This window comes from Calliphora vicina, chromosome 3 (assembly GCF_958450345.1).
Source record: "Calliphora vicina chromosome 3, idCalVici1.1, whole genome shotgun sequence".
Taxonomy (NCBI): Eukaryota; Metazoa; Arthropoda; class Insecta; order Diptera; family Calliphoridae; genus Calliphora; species Calliphora vicina.
Genome location: NC_088782.1, coordinates 119,070,609 through 119,089,916, shown reverse-complemented (window position 1 = coordinate 119,089,916; position 19,308 = coordinate 119,070,609). Strand labels below are relative to the sequence as shown.

At 28.2% G+C, this 19,308-nt stretch overlaps 3 protein-coding genes across 4 annotated transcripts in view; 2 read left to right on the top strand and 1 right to left on the bottom strand.

The window, feature by feature from the left end:
* Window positions 1-962: 962 nt before the first annotated feature.
* Window positions 963-3,137, bottom strand: RIOK1 (RIO kinase 1). The gene is made up of 2 exons (XM_065505381.1): window positions 2,969-3,137; window positions 963-2,894 (listed from the first exon to the last, which is right to left on the bottom strand). The coding sequence occupies exons 1-2, from the start codon at window positions 3,029-3,031 to the stop codon at window positions 1,119-1,121; spliced, it is 1,839 nt and encodes a 612-aa protein (XP_065361453.1). The 5' UTR covers window positions 3,032-3,137; the 3' UTR covers window positions 963-1,118.
* Window positions 3,138-3,524: 387 nt separating this feature from the next.
* Window positions 3,525-6,180, top strand: GlyRS (glycine--tRNA ligase). 2 transcript variants are annotated; one of them, XM_065502948.1, is made up of 2 exons: window positions 3,525-3,579; window positions 3,679-6,180. In XM_065502948.1, the coding sequence occupies exon 2, from the start codon at window positions 3,934-3,936 to the stop codon at window positions 5,971-5,973; it is 2,040 nt and encodes a 679-aa protein (XP_065359020.1). In that variant the 5' UTR covers window positions 3,525-3,579; window positions 3,679-3,933; the 3' UTR covers window positions 5,974-6,180. The 2 variants fall into 2 exon arrangements, with proteins under 2 accessions (XP_065359020.1, XP_065359018.1); XM_065502946.1 differs by lacking the exon at window positions 3,525-3,579 and having other exon boundaries at window positions 3,599-6,180.
* A 1,764-nt stretch (window positions 6,181-7,944) lies between these two features.
* The window catches only part of CTPsyn (CTP synthase), a 64,624-nt gene continuing 53,260 nt past the window's right edge, over window positions 7,945-19,308 (top strand). Inside the window, exons 1-2 of the mRNA XM_065503000.1 lie at window positions 7,945-8,557; window positions 8,635-8,804. Coding sequence (XP_065359072.1) covers window positions 8,639-8,804 — 166 coding nt within the window. The 5' untranslated portion in view covers window positions 7,945-8,557; window positions 8,635-8,638. The remainder of the gene's footprint in view (window positions 8,558-8,634; window positions 8,805-19,308) is intronic.

Below are 19,308 nucleotides of genomic sequence, written 5' to 3'. Positions count from 1 at the left end.
TTGATTATGTTCTCCTAGTACTTGACAGAAAAATTGGAATTTTTGAAAATCATCTTTTAGCGGCATAATTTTACATTTAGAAAATTGCTTATATCTCTAACAGATTAAGGCCAATCTATATGAAATTTTAAATGAGACTAGAAGAAGATACAAGCAACTTAATTGGTAAGACAATTTTTGTCAACGCTTCACTATTTCGGTTTTATAAGCGTTTAAACCTTTAAATTAATATATCCTCATAGTGGGCATGGCAATAGGCTTATAATTTGTGATGCAGATGGTAGACAATTTTAAACTCTATAAGATAGTGAAGAAATTGTGTAAAATATCCACTTAGTTTTCAAGTTATCACTAATTTAATAAAACTTTTTCCCTTTCAGAAGCGTTTTTCAAGATTAAATTTGAAATATCTCTTTTTAAACATAGCCAGGGGGTCAAAGTTTTTTATTTATTCGAAAGAACACTTCAAAATCTTTAATCTAAAGAAAAAATCATGGCAAATACTTATTTAATTTTGCTGCTATAAGGTTTAGAACAAAATTTTGACTACGACACAAAATTCATGTTTCTTGTGCAAAATTTTAATATCAAATTTTTTTTCATAGTTTGCAGGATTTTATAGCTAGGGTCATCATATTTGGTTTATTTATAGAGAAAGATATCGTTGATAAAATGCCATGATTAAAATTTAAAAAGGCTTACAACCTTAGATTTTATAAGCGTTTAAACCCAAAACGCCCATATTTCCCCAAGTGGAACATGAATTTTGTAACGTAGTCAAAACTTGTTTCAAAACTTTATAACTAAAGAAATAAAGAAGTATTTTCCCTGATTTTTTCTTTAGTTGAAAGATTTTGAAGTCTTCTTTTGAATAAATATAAAACTTTTACCCCCTAGCTATGTAAAATACCCTTCATAAAAAAAACGTTTCTCAAATTATTTTCGTTTTAAAAAAACTATTTTTTTTATTTAAAAATAAATTTTCTAGCTTTACAGAGGAAGTCCATCTAAAAATTCTACAATTAATAATAAAAATTATGCATAAAATTTACAATTAAAATTTGTAAATAAAAATTAAAAAAGAAAAATCAAAAACTAATTTACATACAAACAAAAATTTACTTTTTATTGGCACTGCCAAGTTTCTCTTTACGTTTTTTAACATGTTTCTTAATCTTAACTTTGCGTTTCTCGGCTTTAGCTTCTTTTACAGCCTTTTTGCGGGCCTTTTTCGTTTCGGGCGATTCATCACGAGGATGGCGACTAGATGACTTAACTTTGGGATTTTCATCATCCTCATCTGAGTCACTATCTTCTTCTTCCTCCTCAGATACATCTTCTTCATCCTCCTCTTCATTTTCTTCTAAACTTTTACTTGATTTCTTTTTAATTTCCTTAGATTTTTTGATATTTTTTTTATTTTCTTTACTTTCCTCCTCATTTTGTTTTAGTATATCAGGTTTCTTTTGCACTTCCAATTGATCATTGAGTCCGGTTATCTTTCCATAAATCAAATTGGCCTTTTCACCCTTTTTAGCCTTGTCCACATCACGCTCAAAGTAGCGCACTTCATCCAATCGCTTGGGTATGAAAGTATTTTGCCAAACCGCCTCATCTATTTCCTCTTGAGCTGTTATGGCCTCAAAATCACGATCACTTATTTGTTCTGAAATCTTTTCCAAACAAGTATCCATATTTTCCTCAGTTATAGTTTGATCGGTGATAAAATCAAACAATTCTTTAATGGTCATGGTGGCCACCGACTTTTTACGGAAAAATTCTGATACATTAGTGCAATCTTTGCGCAAAAAGTCGAAAGCATGAGGATGATCATGCTCCACAGATTGTGAGACATCTATGATAATCAGCTGGCCATCTTCTACTAAAATATTGAACTCTGAAAGATCGGCATGAACTAATCGACACTTGTTATAAATCTTCCACATTAAAACCACACAATCACGATACAATTCTCTAGCCTTGGAAGTGGTTAGCTCTACATCTTTCAGTTTGGGTGAAGGCCAACCATTTTTACCACAAAATCTCATTACTAAGACATGGGAACGTAATAAAATGGGCTCTGGCACGGGTACACCTGCATTAAACATTCTCAAATAGTTACGCATTTCCTTTTCGGCCCAAGTGCGCACCATTTTACGGGGATTCGATTTACAATAGCCATGGCGGAAACGAAACTCTCCACTAACATACTTATCACGATCCTTGAACACCAATATAGAGGTTTTATAAATCTTAATGGCAAACTCATCGTCTGTATCGCGAGCCAAAGCATGATAAACATTGGCCTCTTTGCCGGTGGAAATGCAACCATTAATCTCTTGTATCAAACCTCTATTTAAAAGTTTAAACAAAATCATTCTTGTCCGGGGATCCATAACCTGTTCGGCAGTGGCTCTATCATGTTTGTCACGTATTTTCACTTTATTATCCTGCTTGGAGCCGAATGACACTAAACGATTGGCTGCCTGGGCTGACATATTTGTGGTGGGATCATACTTTTCCACATTTATACGGGCTGAATAACGGGTAAACATTTTTTCATTGGGTTGATAGCTGCTTACACGTTGTGCGGATTGAGAGCCTCCCGTATTTCCTCCTCCAGCTCCACTTAAAGATATCTGATTGTGATTGTTGTGTTTTTGATAGCCCGTATAGTTTTCCTCATAATCATAATTATCCTCATAGTACTCATCCTCCTCGTAATCATCATAATAAGCTTCCTCATTTACAACGTCTTCCTCTTGCTCCTCCTCCAAATCTTCATTCAAAATCTTTTCTTTCAAATCGTCTTTAATATCCAGCTGCTTATCCTCCAAATCTTTAAACATGACATGTTTAACGGTCAGTTTTTTAAACTCACTGGTCAAGTTATCCTGGAAAATAAGGCAATAAACAATTTAACATGAAATTCCTTTTAATAAAAAAATAATTTAGGAAAGTCTCCTACTTTAAAAGGATTTGGCGCTTCCTCCTCCTCTTCGGCATCACTAAACTGATGTAAATCCGTCATAGTTTAGTTTTTAACACAATATTTTAATTTAGTATTAAGTTTTCCAGCGTTTTTGTTAAAGTTTTCACACAAAATATCAAATTTAAAAAAGTATTTCTGCTTTTTACACGTGTTTGTTGTTTATGTTTCGTTTGCTGGTGAAATTGTCAAACTAACAGCTGCTTGTCAAAACAAAACTTGGCAGCACTTTTACACAGAGCTGGAAGTAATGATTCTTATTATTCAATTTCACAACAAGAAATTATCATAATACAACAATAGATTACATTTTAATTTAACAATGAGCCAAATTTTAAAGAGTTTTTATATGAAGCAAGCTATATTTCGCCGTGCTGAATTTTATGTACTCTTTTCCCCATTATCTAATGCAGATATTTGAAATTTTAATTAAAGTTCTATCAAAATATTATTGGCAAACTGCCAACCCTGGTTGACATTTCTCTTGCATTCTTTTTTTTACTCTAGTGTTCGATTCCACTTCATTTCTCTTTAGTACGGCAACTCAGCTATCCCATTGTCATCCCGTCTTGCATTCACATGTGTGAAAGGTAAATTTTTGCCGTATTCTCGACAAATTTTCCGGTCTAAAACTGTGATGTAAACTTTAAAAAAGTGCAAATATTAACTTAAACTACATGTCTTTGCAGGTGTTAAATAAATTTTTTAAATTTACCCCCAAATTCCATCATTTGAAGCCGCTAATTGCAGTGCAATATCAAGATTTTGCCAGCGTAGCAGCAGTAACAAAAGAAAAATCAGCACGAAATTTGCAAAAAGGTGGTGAAATCATCCAGACAGCATTACCTTTTGTTAAGGGAAGTATACGCTACAAGAGTGCCCAAGCATCTGTACAGTGGGGCAGCAAAAAGTCCAAGCGAAACGTCAGACTACAATTGAAAGATATGACTACTCCCGAAATGGAAGAGCAATTGGCTCCCTTGAGAGCTTTGGTTTTGGAGCAAGGTAATTTAGTGCGTGAACTCAAGGCCAATGGAGCAGCAGAAATTGATGTGAAAAAAGCTGTAGCCGAATTGAAATTGCGCAAAAAGGTTTTGGAAGATAAAGAATTGGAATTGACACCCAATGTGGTTAATTTTGATAGATCTAAAATGGAAGATTTACTCAAGCGTAGATTCTTCTATGACCAAAGTTTTGCCATTTATGGTGGCATTACTGGACAATATGATTTTGGTCCTATGGGCTGTGCCTTGAAATCCAATATTTTGTCTTTGTGGAGACAATTTTTCAGTTTGGAAGAACAAATGTTGGAGGTGGATTGTTCGATTTTAACACCCGAGCCTGTGTTAAAAGCTTCCGGCCATGTCGATCGTTTTGCTGATTTGATGGTAAAGGACGTCAAAACCGGTGAATGTTTCCGTCTGGATCATTTGATTAAAAATGCCCTGGAAAAGTTGTCCAAGGAGAAAACTGCCTCAAACGAACTGAAAGCTGAATGTGAGGATATTGTTATAAAACTTGACGGCATGAACAAACAAGAAATGGCTGATATTTTGCAAAAATTCAGTATTAAGTCTCCTCTGACTGGCAATGATTTGACTGAACCCATCGAATTTAATCTTATGTTTGCCACCCAAATTGGACCCACTGGCTTGGTTAAGGGTTTCTTGCGTCCCGAAACTGCCCAGGGTATTTTTGTTAATTTCAAACGTTTGTTGGAATTTAATCAGGGAAAACTGCCCTTTGCTGTGGCCCAAATCGGCAATGCATTCCGTAATGAAATTTCTCCACGTTCTGGCTTAATACGTGTCAGAGAATTTACCATGGCTGAAATAGAGCATTTCTGTGATCCCGCCCACAAGGATCATCCTAAATTTGAATTGGTTACTGATACTATGATGACTTTGTACTCGGCCTGCAATCAAATGGATGGTAAATCGGCCCAAAAGTTGACCATTGGAGAGGCTGTTAAAGCTGGCTTGGTGGCCAATGAAACCTTGGGTTACTACATGGCCAGAATTCATCAGTTTTTGGTAACCATTGGCATTAAACCCGAATGTCTGCGTTTCCGCCAGCATATGGGCAATGAAATGGCTCATTATGCCTGTGACTGTTGGGATGCTGAATGTTTGACCAGTTACGGTTGGGTGGAGTGTGTAGGCTGTGCCGATCGTTCGGCCTATGATTTGAGCCAGCACATGCAGGCTACTGGTGTGCGCTTGGTGGCCGAAAAACGTTTGCCCGCTCCCAAAACTGTAGAAGTTTCGGAAATTGTAACCAACAAACAAACTTTGGGTAAAACATTTAAAAAAGATGCTAAAGCTATTACCGATGCCTTGGCCAAACTTTCTTTGGACGAAGTTAAAACTGTAGAACAACAATTGAACGAAACTAAGGAATATACTCTCAATGTCAACGAGGGTTCTACCTTCAAACTAACTCCCGATACCATTTCGGTTAAACACTCTTCGAAAACTGTGCACGTCGAGGAAATCATACCCAGTGTGGTTGAACCCTCATTTGGTATTGGCCGCATTATGTATGCTTTGTTGGAACAAAACTTCCTTTGCCGTGATGGTGATGAACAACGTTGCTACTTTACTTTGCCCTCAGTAGTGGCTCCCTTGAAATGCTCCATTTTGCCTTTGTCCAACAATGCCGAATTCCAGCCATTTACACGTAAACTTTCTCAGGCTTTAACCAAAGCTGAACTTTCACACAAGGTTGATGACTCTAGTGGTTCTATTGGCCGTCGTTATGCTCGTACCGATGAGATTGCAATACCCTTTGGCATCACTGTTGATTTTGATACTTTACAAGAGCCTCATACTGTCACTTTAAGAGACCGCAACAGCATGAAACAAGTACGCGTAGATAGCGCTGAGGTAATTGATGTAGTCAAGGACTTGTCCACCGGCAAGTTGCAATGGGCCCAAGTTTTGGAGAAATATCCTTTGTTCGAGCAGCAAGAGGCTACCAAGTAAATGTCTTAAGGAAAGTTTTTCAGCTAGATATTTTTCTTTTTATTTCTATTTATTTTTGGTTTTATATTGCTATTTTAATTTGTTTATCAATTATGCCTTTTTTTATATACTTCTATGATAATTTTTCAAAACTTAGTTTATATGCATTTAATTCTCACAAAAATGAAAGTGTTTAACACATAAATAAAGTGCTTAATGAGAAAATTATTGAATTTCTTTGATTTCTTTTTTTATTAGGTTAAAAAAGTAATGCCAAGAATAAAACTACCGTTAAATTGTTTTGTTTACATTTAATATGAGGTTGCCTTATGTTATTTTAGTGGGAGTTGTAAGCGAATTTTAAAGAAAATATATAGCACAATTATGAATGAAAAATCTATTCAAATTCAATGTTGAAAATGGGAGAAGGGAAAAAACTTGCGTCATTTATAAGAATAGAATGAAGTCAAGAACTTGCACGAGAGATCATAGAACTCATACCGCACAATTATGAAAAAAAAAATTCCCCGGGAGTATTTTCCCTTTTCTTATTATACCCTTCACCATCGAAAGAAGGGGAATATATAAGTTTGTCATTCCGTTTGTAATTTCCACAATATAATTTTGCGACCCTATAAAGTATATATATTCTGGATCCTTATATATAGCGGAGTCGATTAAGCCATGTCCGTCTATGTCTGTCTGTTGAAATCTATTTTCTAAAGACCCAGAAATCTTCGAGATCCAAATCTTCAATAATTCTGTCAGATATGCTTTCAAGAAGTTTCCTATTTAAAATCAGCAAAATCGGTCCACAAATGGCTGAGATATGAGGAAAAAACCAGGACAACCTAGATGTTTTACCTATTTTTGACCTATATCTGGATTATATTTCAAAGACATTTGCAATGGGTCAAAATCGGAAAAAAATATTTTTAACCCGATTTTTTTTTATCACTTGGAACCGGGATTTAGATAATAAATAAGGCCATACATTTATTTATTTTGTTTTTGCTTAATTCTTTATTAATAAACTTAATTTTTTAACAAAATTGTTAAAGATAACAAAATTCTTTAGCTATACTTAAAAATAAAATGTAAATTTTTATTAATTAGTTTGGTTTTTAATTAAATTATTACATATTTAAATTAACTGCCTTGAAATTTCACATTTAAAGCTTTTCAGCGTTATATTTCTTAATTAAGCGATTTTTGTTGTATAAATATGGTACATTTTGTTAATTTTTCCACAAGGCTAGTTGGCAACGCCTGTCAAAACTTGAACATGTGCAAATGTGTAATCAGTGTTGCCACTTACAGCGATTTAACCCGAAATACAGGATAAATTTAAATCTATATCTAATTCGAATCTGGTTTTAATGAGATTTCGAGCAAAACAAAATCTAACTAATATTTTTTTTAGCAATTAGTTGTAATTTACTAATACACAGCAACAAATACAGTATTGTATATTAAAATCGCATAAAATTTAAATGGTTTTTCTCAAAATCTTAGACTAGATTTTGTTTTGTATGGAAAATCTTATTAAAATCTAGTAAAATAAACTAGACCCCTTTCACACTAGGCAATTTAGTTGCGCAAGTCTCTTGCCCAACAACAAAACAGCATGCAAAATTTTCTTTTCCTTAACCCGACATTACCTCTGGCATCTATAAACACAAGAGACTTGCGCAACTAAATTGCCTAGTGTGAAAGGTCCTAGATTGGGTTTGAAATTAAATATAAACTAGATTTCTGCCAGATTTTATTTTCATCTCTTAGATATGATTATTTTAGTAATTTGCTTGTTTTATGTTTTTTTTTTCTAGTTTCCACTCTATGTGTATTTCTCTATATCTCCAATATAAAGCTAAGGAATTTAGGGGATACTAAAACATTAAATGGGAATGAGTAGTGGAAAAAAACCGACAACACTGACTGTCAAATCTTAAACATGTGCAAACTGTAATGAGAATGTGGTTGTCAGTCCGTTGAAATGTTTTTGCAAATAAAGTTTTTCTAGTTCGCGCAAATTAGTAAATAATATATAAAATATTATAAATAAATATTTAATATTTATAACAAACTAATTAGAATACTAAAAACATCTTTGCTTAAACTTGATAACTCATAAATATCAATGAAAATAAACAGAGAAAGTTAAACAAAAAGAACGACAAAAAAAAACGTGAGAGCAATCTAGAACAACAACAATAATAATAGAATCTTATATTAGACTGTGTCAAAGAAACGACGAAAAAAGAAGGAAAATTCAATAATTTTCTTAGCTGATTTGTAAATAACAACGCAATTGAAATCAAATAAAATTAAATAAATAAGTTTATTAATTGAAAATTAGAATTGTGTGAGTTTATAAGGATTTACAAATAGTGTTTAATATTGTTTGCTAATACATAAGCAGACCGCGTGTTTTTTTCCTACAACTTTTTTATTCTCCTACAAACGCCTACTGTCCCTCCCCCCCAAAGAGCTATCAGGCAAACACATTTTTTGTTTTGTTTTTGATTTATAGCTGGTATAGACGTTTTAGTACTACGTCTCCATAATAATATAAAAGTTTACTTAATCAAAAAAAAAAAAACAGGTATTTAACTTAAATTAAAATCTTATATTTGGGAAACAATTTTAATGAGTGTTATTTCTTTTATGTGTATTTTAAAGCAATATGAAATACATTTTAGTTACTGGTGGAGTTATTAGTGGTGTGGGCAAAGGTGTTATAGCCTCCTCATTTGGCACTCTATTGAAACAATGTGGCCTGGATGTCACTTCAATTAAAATTGATCCCTATATTAATATAGATGCCGGCACATTTTCACCCTATGAACATGGTAAGTTTTTTTTTAATTATTTAATTTTTTTCAATAAATTAGCATTAAATGATTAAATAAATTATCGTAGTAGTTGGAAAAAATCACAACCTGTTACAAACAGGTTTGTTTTTTGTCGATATACCTAAAATTTTTGTGTGATTTTAAGCTTAAGTTAAGTATAGTTTTAAACAAATTTCTTTTTTTTAGTATTGTTTATTATGAAGGTCAATTTTTTGAATTTGTATTCTTTTGATTTTTGTTATTATGGTATATTTTAATTAATTTCCTTTTTCCGTCGTCAACATGTTCTATCTATTAAATGAAAATTGTATTTTTTTCTTGTTTTAAATAGATTTTATCTTTTTATTTTGAGATAAAAGTACTGGCATTATTAGTTTATCAAGAGTTTTGCTTTACTAAGTTGATTTTTTTATATAAAAATGTACAAAAATTAAGTCTTCTGCCCAAAAACTAGATTTGTTTCAACGTTTCAGTAAAAAAATTCTGTACAAAATGGCCTATTATTGAGATAAAAATTGTGATTAGCTTAAATCGATCTGAAATTCAGCTTTACAATTCTTCACAAAAAGAGATCTTCGATTGAATTAAAAAATTGTTTGTTTTACCTAGGACTGAACAAAAAAAATTATATCTAAAGACCCATGATTCAGTTCATAATTAAGTTAAACAATTATCTATATTTCTATAAAAATCGACTTGCCTATTTATATTATGATAAATAATTTCTACCACTTAAAAAAAAGGTGCAAAATGAAAAGATGACCAATAAAAAATTAGTCAATTCTCTTATTTTTTGTTATTATAAGCAAAATAATAACCCCAATATTCAATTTTCAAAATAGTAGTGGAAATACTACTTTTTTAAAAACGTGAAAACTACAAAATTTGTGTAAATTCAACTTATTTTGTTAAAGAAATAGTAAATTTCATTAACTTCTACTTATTTTTGACTATTCTTACTATGTTACTAAAAATAAAATTATAGCCTTAAATTAAATTTTAAAAATAGTAGTAGAAATACTACTTTTTTTAAAAAATGTGAAAAGTACAAAATTTCTGTAAATTCAACTTTTTTTGTCAAAGAAAAAGTAAATTCATTAACTTCTACATATTTTTGAATATTATTTGAATTTTTAAAAATAGTAGTAGAAATAATACTTTTTTAAAATGTGTCAAAAATACCTAATTTTATAAAATTCTATTTATTTTTTGTTATTGTAAGAAAAATAACAGCCTCTACATTAAATTTTAAATAGTAGTGTAAATAGTAGTAGTACTACTTTTTTTTAAAAAATGTGAAAAGTACAAAATTTCTGTAAATTCAACTTTTTTTTGTCAAAGAAAAAGTAAATTCATTAACTTCTACATATTTTTGAATATTATTTGAATTTTTAAAAATAGTAGTAGAAATAATACTTTTTTAAAATGTGTCAAAAATACCTAATTTTATAAAATTCTATTTATTTTTTGTTATTCTAAGAAAAATAACAGCCTCTACATTAAATTTTAAATAGTAGTGTAAATAGTAGTAGTTTTTTAAACAGTTAAAAAAATAACAAATTTCATAAATTCTATTACTTTTTTGTTATTAAAAACAAAATTATAGCCTTAAATTATATTTTGAAAATAGTAGTAAAAATACTACTTTTTTAAAAAGTGTTACAAATACTGAAATTCTTTAAATTTTACTTATTTTGTTACACAAAAAGTAAATTTCTTTAACTTATACTTATTTTTGACAATTTTTCAAAATAGTAGTAGAAATACTACTTTTTTAAAATGTGTTAAAAATACCTAATTTTATTAAATTCTTTTATTTTTTCTTTAAAGTTTACTTCTTTTGTTAAACAAAAAGTAAATTTCTTTAATTTGTACTTATTTTTGACAATTTTACAAAATAGTAGTAGAAATACTACTTTTTTAAAATGTGTTGAAAATACGTAATTTTATGATATTCTTTTATTTTTTCTTATCTCAAGCAAAATAACATTCGTAAGATTTACATTGATAATGTTAGTGGAGCTACTACTTTTTTAACAATTGTAAAAAATACTGAATTTTTTTAAATACTACTTACTTTTGTTAGAGAAATAGTAAATTACGTAATCCTTTAGTTATTTACGGTTGTTATTTGAATTTTTAAAAATAGTAGTAGAAATACTACTTTTTTAAAATGTGCTAAAAATTCTTAATGTTATTAAATGCTTTTATTTTTTTTACATTCTTAACAAAATAACAGACTTTTACATAAAATTTTGAAATTAGTAGTGGAAATTGTACATTTTAAAAAATTTAATTAACTTATTTAACTTAAACTTATTTTTGAATATTATTTGAATTTTTAAAAATAGTAGTAGAAATACTACTTTTTTAAAATGTGTTAAAAATATAGAATTTTACTTATTTTGTTAAATAAATTCTGTTATTTTTTGTTATTAAAAATAAAATTGTAGACTTAAATTAAGTTTTTAAAATAGTAGTAGAAATACTACTTTTTTAAAAAGTATGAAAAATACAGAATTTCTTTATATTATAGTTATTTTGTTAATTTTTTAATATTGTTTGAATTTTTAAAAATAGTAGTGGAAATACTACTTTTTTAAAACTGTTAAAAATACAAACTTTTATTAAATTTTCTTATTTTTTTGTTATTATATGCCTGTTTATTGAATTTTGAAAATAGTAGTAGAAATACTACTTTTTTAAAAAGTGCAAAAAGTTATAAATTTCGGTAAATTTTACAAATTTTGTTACAGAAAAGGTATAGGTCATTAACTTTTACTTATTTTTGGTTATTATTTAAATTTTTAAAAATAGTAGTAGAAATACTACTTTTTAAAAAATGTTAAAAATACAAACTTTTATTAAATTTTCTTATTTTTTGTTATTATATGCAAAAAAAAAGTCTGTAAATTAAATTTTGAAAATAGTAGTAGAAATACTACTTTTTTAAAAAGTGCAAAAAGTTATAAATTTCGATGAATTTTACAAATTTTGTTACTTTTTACTTATTTTTGGTTATTATTTAAATTTTTAAAAATAGTAGTAGAAATACTACTTTTTAAAAACAGTTAAAAATTTTAAAATTTTACTAAATTCTTGTAATTTTGGTTATTCTAAGCACAATATGAGAAAAAGAACAACGATTATGTTAAGAAAGTCTGATGTTTGTTTAAAAGATTCTGTATAGAAAGACTAGAATTCCATTAAAAATTTAATTAAAACGATCTACGTAACTGTTTAATAATTAATAAAAATACCTGAAAAAATTGTGTAAAGAAGGTCCTTATTCAGCTACAAAATTATAAACAAAAAAAAAAACTATGATTCTCTAAAAAAAAAGTGTAATTTCATTTGAAGGACTGTTTAAAAAATTAAATTTATTATATGCATTTTGAGATTATAGAGTGCACATTTTATTCGCATTGTCTGATGACATCACAAACTCTTACATGTTTTGTTTTTTTTTTCAATTTTTTTTTTTGAAAATCTGCCAAATATCTACTGCGAATGTACATATATTTATTTATATATACATATGTATATTCTTTACAAAATAAGAAATTTTTAAGCTATTTTAGGGATTAAATGAAAGCAACAATGTCAAATATTAGAGGAAAATTATGACTAATGTCAAATTTTGTGCATAAAAATGTAAAAATTATTTGAAAATTGTTTAAAGGTCATGTTTCTGCATCAGCTTCTAAAAGTTTTCAAATTACTTGTTTTGTTTTAATTCAGTCTTGTTTAAAACTTTATATTTTCTTATAAAAAAAATAACTCAGGTTTACTTGTTTAATGAAATCTTGAAAATGTTTCTAATATTAAACATTATTTGCTATAAATTAATATAGGTTGCAGTGATAACATTGCAACCTTGTTTAACATATTATTTATTTTATACAAAAAAGTAATAAATAAATCAAGAAAACTTTGAAACAAAGTGGCATCTTCAAACTCAGTTAGATAATAATAATAATTATTGAAGAGCGGTTTTCCGTTTTAAGATAGAAACTGTATTAAAAATCTAAAGAAATCCAACGCTGGTGGTTTTTGCTATATAAATGATAAAGATTTAGAATTTGTTGTATATTTGTGCAGTTATTGCAATTGAAATCTTATCTTTATGAACTAATTGTCTGGCAAATGTCTATTGTTTATTACAAAATAAATAAAAATGGCGCAATTTGTTTTCAAAAATTTAAATATTAAAATAGCTTTAGCTTAAAAACTAAACAAAACAAATGCATTTTTTAGTTTGTAAAATAACAAAACAACTAATTCAAATACATTTCAAAAATATAAACAAAACAAATGCCATTTTTCTTTATTCAAACAAAATGTTCAACATATGCTTGTATTCAAATCACAAAATCAAAATGCACTACTACTAGCGTTATTTTTTTTGCATTCTATGTACAATTTTGTATGTAATTGTAAATATTCTTTTAAAATTTCATTAATAAACAGAAAGCAACATTTGTTTATTTTATTTTATTTTTCTTTTCTTATAATTTCATTAAAAATCCATTGAGTTTTAAAAGAAACTGACGTAGTTGATGGTTTTTATTTCTTTTGAATTTATTATCAACAAGTGGCGCGAACTTAGGTATACGTAGAGGGTTTTAGAAGTTAATAGAGGAAAAAAATTGTGAAAATATTATTTTTTTATGAATATTTTTTTTTGGGAAAAAATATTTTTTAAATTAAAATATAAATTTTAAGAAAAAATGGTTTTTATAATTGTTTAAATAATAATTTTTAGAGCAAAAATTATTTTTGTCTTGAGGTGAAAAACAATGTTTCAAAAAATTTTGTTGTAAAAACTATTTAGATGAAAAAATAATTTTGAGGTAAGAAAAATAATTTTTCAGGTGGAAAAATAGTTTTTGAGGTGAAAAAATTATTTTTGAGGTGAAAAAATTATTTTAGGTAAAAAATTATTTTTGAGGTGAAAAATAATGTTTCAACAAATTTTGAGGTGAAAATTATTTAGATGAAAAAATAATTTTAATTTAAAATATTTTTTGAGGTGAAAAAATAATTTTGAGTTGGAAAAATATTTTTGAGGTGAAAAAATTATTTTTGTGGTGAAAAAGAAATTTTGAGGTGAAAAAATAATTTTGGAGGTGAAAAAATAATTTTGAGGTGAAAACCAATTTTTAGGTGAACAAAATTGTGTTGGAGAAAATTTTATTTGAGATGAATAAAAATAATTTCGGTAAAAAAAATAGGGGATAAATTTATCCCCTATTTTATTTATGACCTCTTTTCAGTTTCAAAATTCATTATAAAATTACCAGGATTTTGCTGGAAAAATATTTTTTGAGATGAAAAATATTTTTTCATAATATTTCAGTTGGACAAATAAATATGTTGGTGAAAAAATATATTTTGAGGTGAAAAACATTTATTTGAGATGAAAAAAAAAATTTGCTGAAAAAATATTTTTTGAGATGAAAAATTAATTTTAAGGTAAAAAAATATTTTTATGGTGAAAAATTAATTTTGAGGTGAAAAAATAATTTTTAGGTGAAAAATAAATTTTGAGGTGAAAAACTTTTATTTGAAAACCAATAATATTTTCAAAAATTTTGTGGTGAAAATTATTTAAATGAATGAATAATATTTCAGTTGGACAAATATGTAATATGTTGGTGAATAGATATATTTTGAGGTGAAAAAAAATTTAGCTGGAAAATTATTTTTTGAGATGAAAAATTAATTTTGAGGTGGAAAAATAATTTTTGGGAGAAAAAATTATTTTTGTGGTGAATAATAAATTTTGAGGTGAAAAAATTATTTTTGTGGTGAAAAAAAAAATTTGAGGTGAAAAACTTTTATTTGAAAATCAATAATAATTTCAAAAATTTCTAGGTGAAAATTATTTAAATGAAAAAATAATTTTAACTTAAAAAAAATAATATTTCAGTTGGACAAATAATATGTTGGTGAAAAATATATTTTGAGGTGAAAAACATTTATTTGAGATGAAAAAAAAAATTTTGCTGCAAATATATTTTTTGAGGTAAAAAAATTTTTTTGTGGTGAAAAATAAATTTTGAGGTGAAAAAATAATTTTTGAGGTGAAAAAATAATTTTTGAGGTGAAAAATATTTTTTAAGTGAAAAAATAATTTTTGTGGTGAAAAATAAATTTTGATGTGAAAAAATAATTTTTGGGGTGAAAAATATTTTTTTAAGTGAAAAAATTATTTTGTGGTAAAAAATAAATTTTGAGGTGAAAATCAATTTTTAGGTGAACAATTTGTATTGGTGTTGTTTTATTTATGACCTCTATTCAGTTTCAAAATTCATTATAAAATTACCAGGATTCAGTTTCAAAATTCACCATAAAAGTACCAGTATTCACTTTCAAATTTATTATATAAAGAACAGAATACAGTTCAATATTTAAAATAAAAGGACCAGCACTCACTTTGAAGATTTTGTATAAATAATATTTTAAAAAAGTTTGAGGTGAAAATTATTTAAATGAAAAAATAAAATTTCAGTTGGACAAATATGTAATATTTTGACCCCAATTTTATTTATGACCTCTATTCAGTTTCAAAATTCACTATTCTCTATAAAATATAGACGATTCAGTTACAATTATTCTATGTTAAAAGAGCCACGATTCTGTTCCATAAATTCTCACTATAAAATGACAAGGATTCAGTTTCAAAATTCTCTATAAAATAGCGACGATTCAGTTACTAAAATTTTCTATTAAAATATCTATAATTATCTATAAATTGAATACGATTCTGTTTCAAAATTCTCACTATAAAATGACAACGATTCAGTTTCAAAATTCTCTATAAAACAGTTACAAAAATTCTATGTTAAAAGAGCCAAGATTTAGTTCCAAAAATTCTCAATAAAAATTGCCTAAATTCTCTATAAAATAGCAAAGATTACGTTTAAAAAATTCTCTATAAAATGAATACGTTTTAGTTTCATAATTCTCTTAAAACAGCAACGAATCAGTTTTAAAATTCTCACTATAAAATTAATAAGATATAGTTTCGATATTCATCTTTAAGATATCAACGATTGTCATTCAATATTCTCTATAAAATGTCACTGCTTTACATTCAAAATTCTGTAAAAAAATATTCTTCATTCAGTATTAAATTCTGTATAAAATGAATACCATTTAGTTTCAGTTTAATAATTGTTTATAAAAAGACTTTCAATTGTTGAAATATTAAAAGTTGTGGAATAAAAAACTTGTCTATAAAAAACTCACGATTCAAATCGTATATGAAAAGACCCATGGATTGATTTAAAAATCTCTATAGATATAAAAATTAAATGGTCCATGTATGTAATGCCATCATGTGAGAACGGCTGGAGCGATTTGGCTGATTTTTTTTTTCTATTCGAAATTTTCAGAAGATGGTTTGTAAAGAAAAAAAATTCAAAAATTCCGGGTAAAACTTGGAATTTTTTTTTTGTCCAGTTAACAACTGTAGTAAAAAAAGCACCCTAAAGTATGCAGTACAAATTTAGATATTTTATTTGCAAATAAATAAGAACAGGCAGGTGTATGTGGGTTGGAGAAACTTGAAGAATTAACATTAGTAAATAGCTATCGGGCGAAGCCGGGGCGCGATCAACTAGTTTTTAATAAAAAGATTCTGTTCAATAATTGCGTACACAATTATGATTAAAATACGCATGATTTAGTTTAAGAATTCTTAATAAATCTAGTTTAGTTTCCAGACTTTTCTTCCAACATTCTTTATTATTTTACGTGGCGGTACAAATTGAAGCTGTTGTGGTTTAGTTTAATCTAAATAGTTTTATACATTTTAGCACTGAAAACCATGTAAAGCAAGAAACAAAAAAAGTAAATTTAATAAGTTCTAATTAAGTCTGCAGGAAATTTCCTGATGAAGGATAGCCGACTGGCTGGCTGGCTGGCTGGCTGGCTGGCTGGCTGGCTGGCTGGCTTTTTTCATGGTATGCAAAAACTTAACCACTTGAAATCTAAAGAATATTCACAGTATAAAATTAGTTTAATTGAAGAAACAAGAAACCAACATTCTAGCTAAGAACCAAAAGCAACTCATAAAACAAACTGAGCTTTAACTACAATTTGCTGACACCAGCAAACAAATATTTAGCCATCTAAATATGGGTGATTCCATAACAAACTGTAAACTGTTACAATTTCATGCTACTGGAATAAACAAACTCTAATTTTTGTACTAAATCTAGCAAAAATCTGATAATCTCAAACATATTTTTTTATTTTAGTTTTTTTTTTGTTATTCATGGAAAGACCTTTTAATAAAAAAAACATTGTATTCTTATACAATGTATATCTGACTGTATTTAAAGCTTATCGCCATATTTTTGCAGTCGTTTTTTTTATATTATTTTCTTTATTTTTGCAGTACTCAAATGATTTTATATTTTGCCATGAATATATTTGCTTCCAATGCGTTTTATTATTTTCATATGCATACATATTTCCAAAAAAACAGTCAAAATCCATCACAAACTGGGGATGGCTGGTTGCCGGTTTGGGTTGGGTTGTGATGGCATATTGGTTATTTGATGTTTTATGCTTTTATTGCCCAGCTTTTATTTTTTGGTTTGCTTTTGTTCGAACGTATGGTTCTAAAGCCACACTATACTCGTACATTGTAATGAACCACGAAGTGAAGTTTATAAAGAACAAAAAAATACACAAAGTGCATCCAGGTTTGCAAGAAAATGTATCGGCATAATGTTATTTAGCTGAGCTATAGCTAGTTAAAGTTAGGAAATAAAAGGAGCTACGATTCAGTTACAAAAATTCTTTGTAAAAAGAGCCACAATTCATTTACAAAACAGTCACAACAATTCTCTATAAGACGGAACACGATTCACTTACGACTCAGTTACAGAAATTCTCTATAAAATAATCCACGATTCGGTTCCAAAAATTCTTTATAACAGGACCCACGATTCAGTTACAAAACAGCCACAACAATTCTCTATAAGAGCCACGATTTCGTTACAAAATTTTTTTATAAAAAGAATCACGATTCAGTTACGAAACAGTCACAAAAATTCTCTCTAAGAAGAGCGACGATTTGGTTACAACAATTCTCTATAAAAAGAGCCAAGATTCATTTACAAAACAGTCACAACAATTCTCTATAAGAAGAGCCACGATTTGTTTACAACAATTCTCTATAAAGAGATCCACGAGTTAGTTACAAGGCAGTCACAACAATTCTCTATAAAGAGAACCACGATTCAGTTACAAAACAGTCACAACAATTCTCTATAAGAAGAGCCACAATTTGGTTACAACAATTCTCTATAAGACGAGTCACGATTTGGTGACAACAATTCTCTATAAAAAGAGACAAGACTCAGTTAACAGTTACAAAAATTCTCTATAAAATGAGCCATGATTCGGCTCCAAAAATTCCCTTAAACATCACAACAATTCTCTATGAGATTAGCCATGGTTTGCTGAACTTTTCAGATTTTCCAACATTCTGAAATATCGATTATTACGTTCCTCCTCCATTTGGAATCAATTCTTGAGATATATTAGGATTTTAAGGAGATCCTTTCTTCCCATTTCCAATTTTCAGCTATTAATTCCCCATTTTAATCTGCATACTATCCTGGATCTACAAGAAACTTACATCAAATCTCATCTAAACTTTAGTATGTAGAAGTTATTCTTTGTTTATATACTAAATTCTAATTCATCACAATGAATTTTTGTAATAAATTTTTTAGTGTTGATCTTTTAAGTCCTTTGGGATTTAAGAGGCAAGTGATTCTTTCTTCACATCAAAAATTTGGAGTCTTTGGAGACCTGATACTCCATCAAAATCAATTGGAAACGTTGGAAAATTAGCTTAAATATTGACAATCTTCAAAGTTGTAAAAAATTTTAACTTCCTCAAAGTCTAGCTTGTATTGTTGGTCAAATAATTTAATGGAATTACAGTTATTCTTGCTTTACAATAAAATGTGTTGTTCCTTCATCCAAATCACTTTGAAAGAAATGCAACAAATTAGGAATTCCCTCAAAAATTGAAACTAAATAAACGAGATTCTTCCTCAACAAAGTTCGATGAGTTATGAAAAGACCGAAACCTTTACGAAACTGTAACAAAGGCTGTCTAATACTCTCCATTTGATATTTGGCTTTTAGTTAGTTCTCTTAATTTAAAGCACAGTTGAATGTCTTCCTCTTCTATTTGAAATAGGGGAAGTGCTATTAGAAATTCAATGTCTTTGACAAGATGTTGAGTAACTAACTAACTAATAAAAGTTGCCGTCTTTCGATCTTGGAAGAGCCCTCCAAGTGCATCATTTGGGCACAAATCAGTATATCCTTAGTCTAAAAGTAATCAGTGTTTCAGGAATTCTTGGATCATCGATTAGTTTTGGGATTAACTGATCTAAATCTTGGAAAGAGATGGAAAATTTTAGCCTTCCTTTGGCTTATTTGTACTTGCACAGAATTGCAATTGATC

What these genes read in the sequence shown, in the direction of transcription:
- RIOK1 (XM_065505381.1), bottom strand. Translation starts at nt 3,031, where the DNA reads ATGACGGATTTACATCAGTTTAGTGATGCCGAAGAGGAGGAGGAAGCG. An exon ending in AAGCGCCAAATCCTTTTAAA is followed by an intron (nt 2,895 to 2,968) that starts GTAGGAGACTTT and finishes CTTATTTTCCAG; the next exon opens with GATAACTTGACCAGTGAGTT.
- GlyRS (XM_065502946.1), top strand. Translation starts at nt 3,667, where the DNA reads ATGTCTTTGCAGGTGTTAAATAAATTTTTTAAATTTACCCCCAAATTC.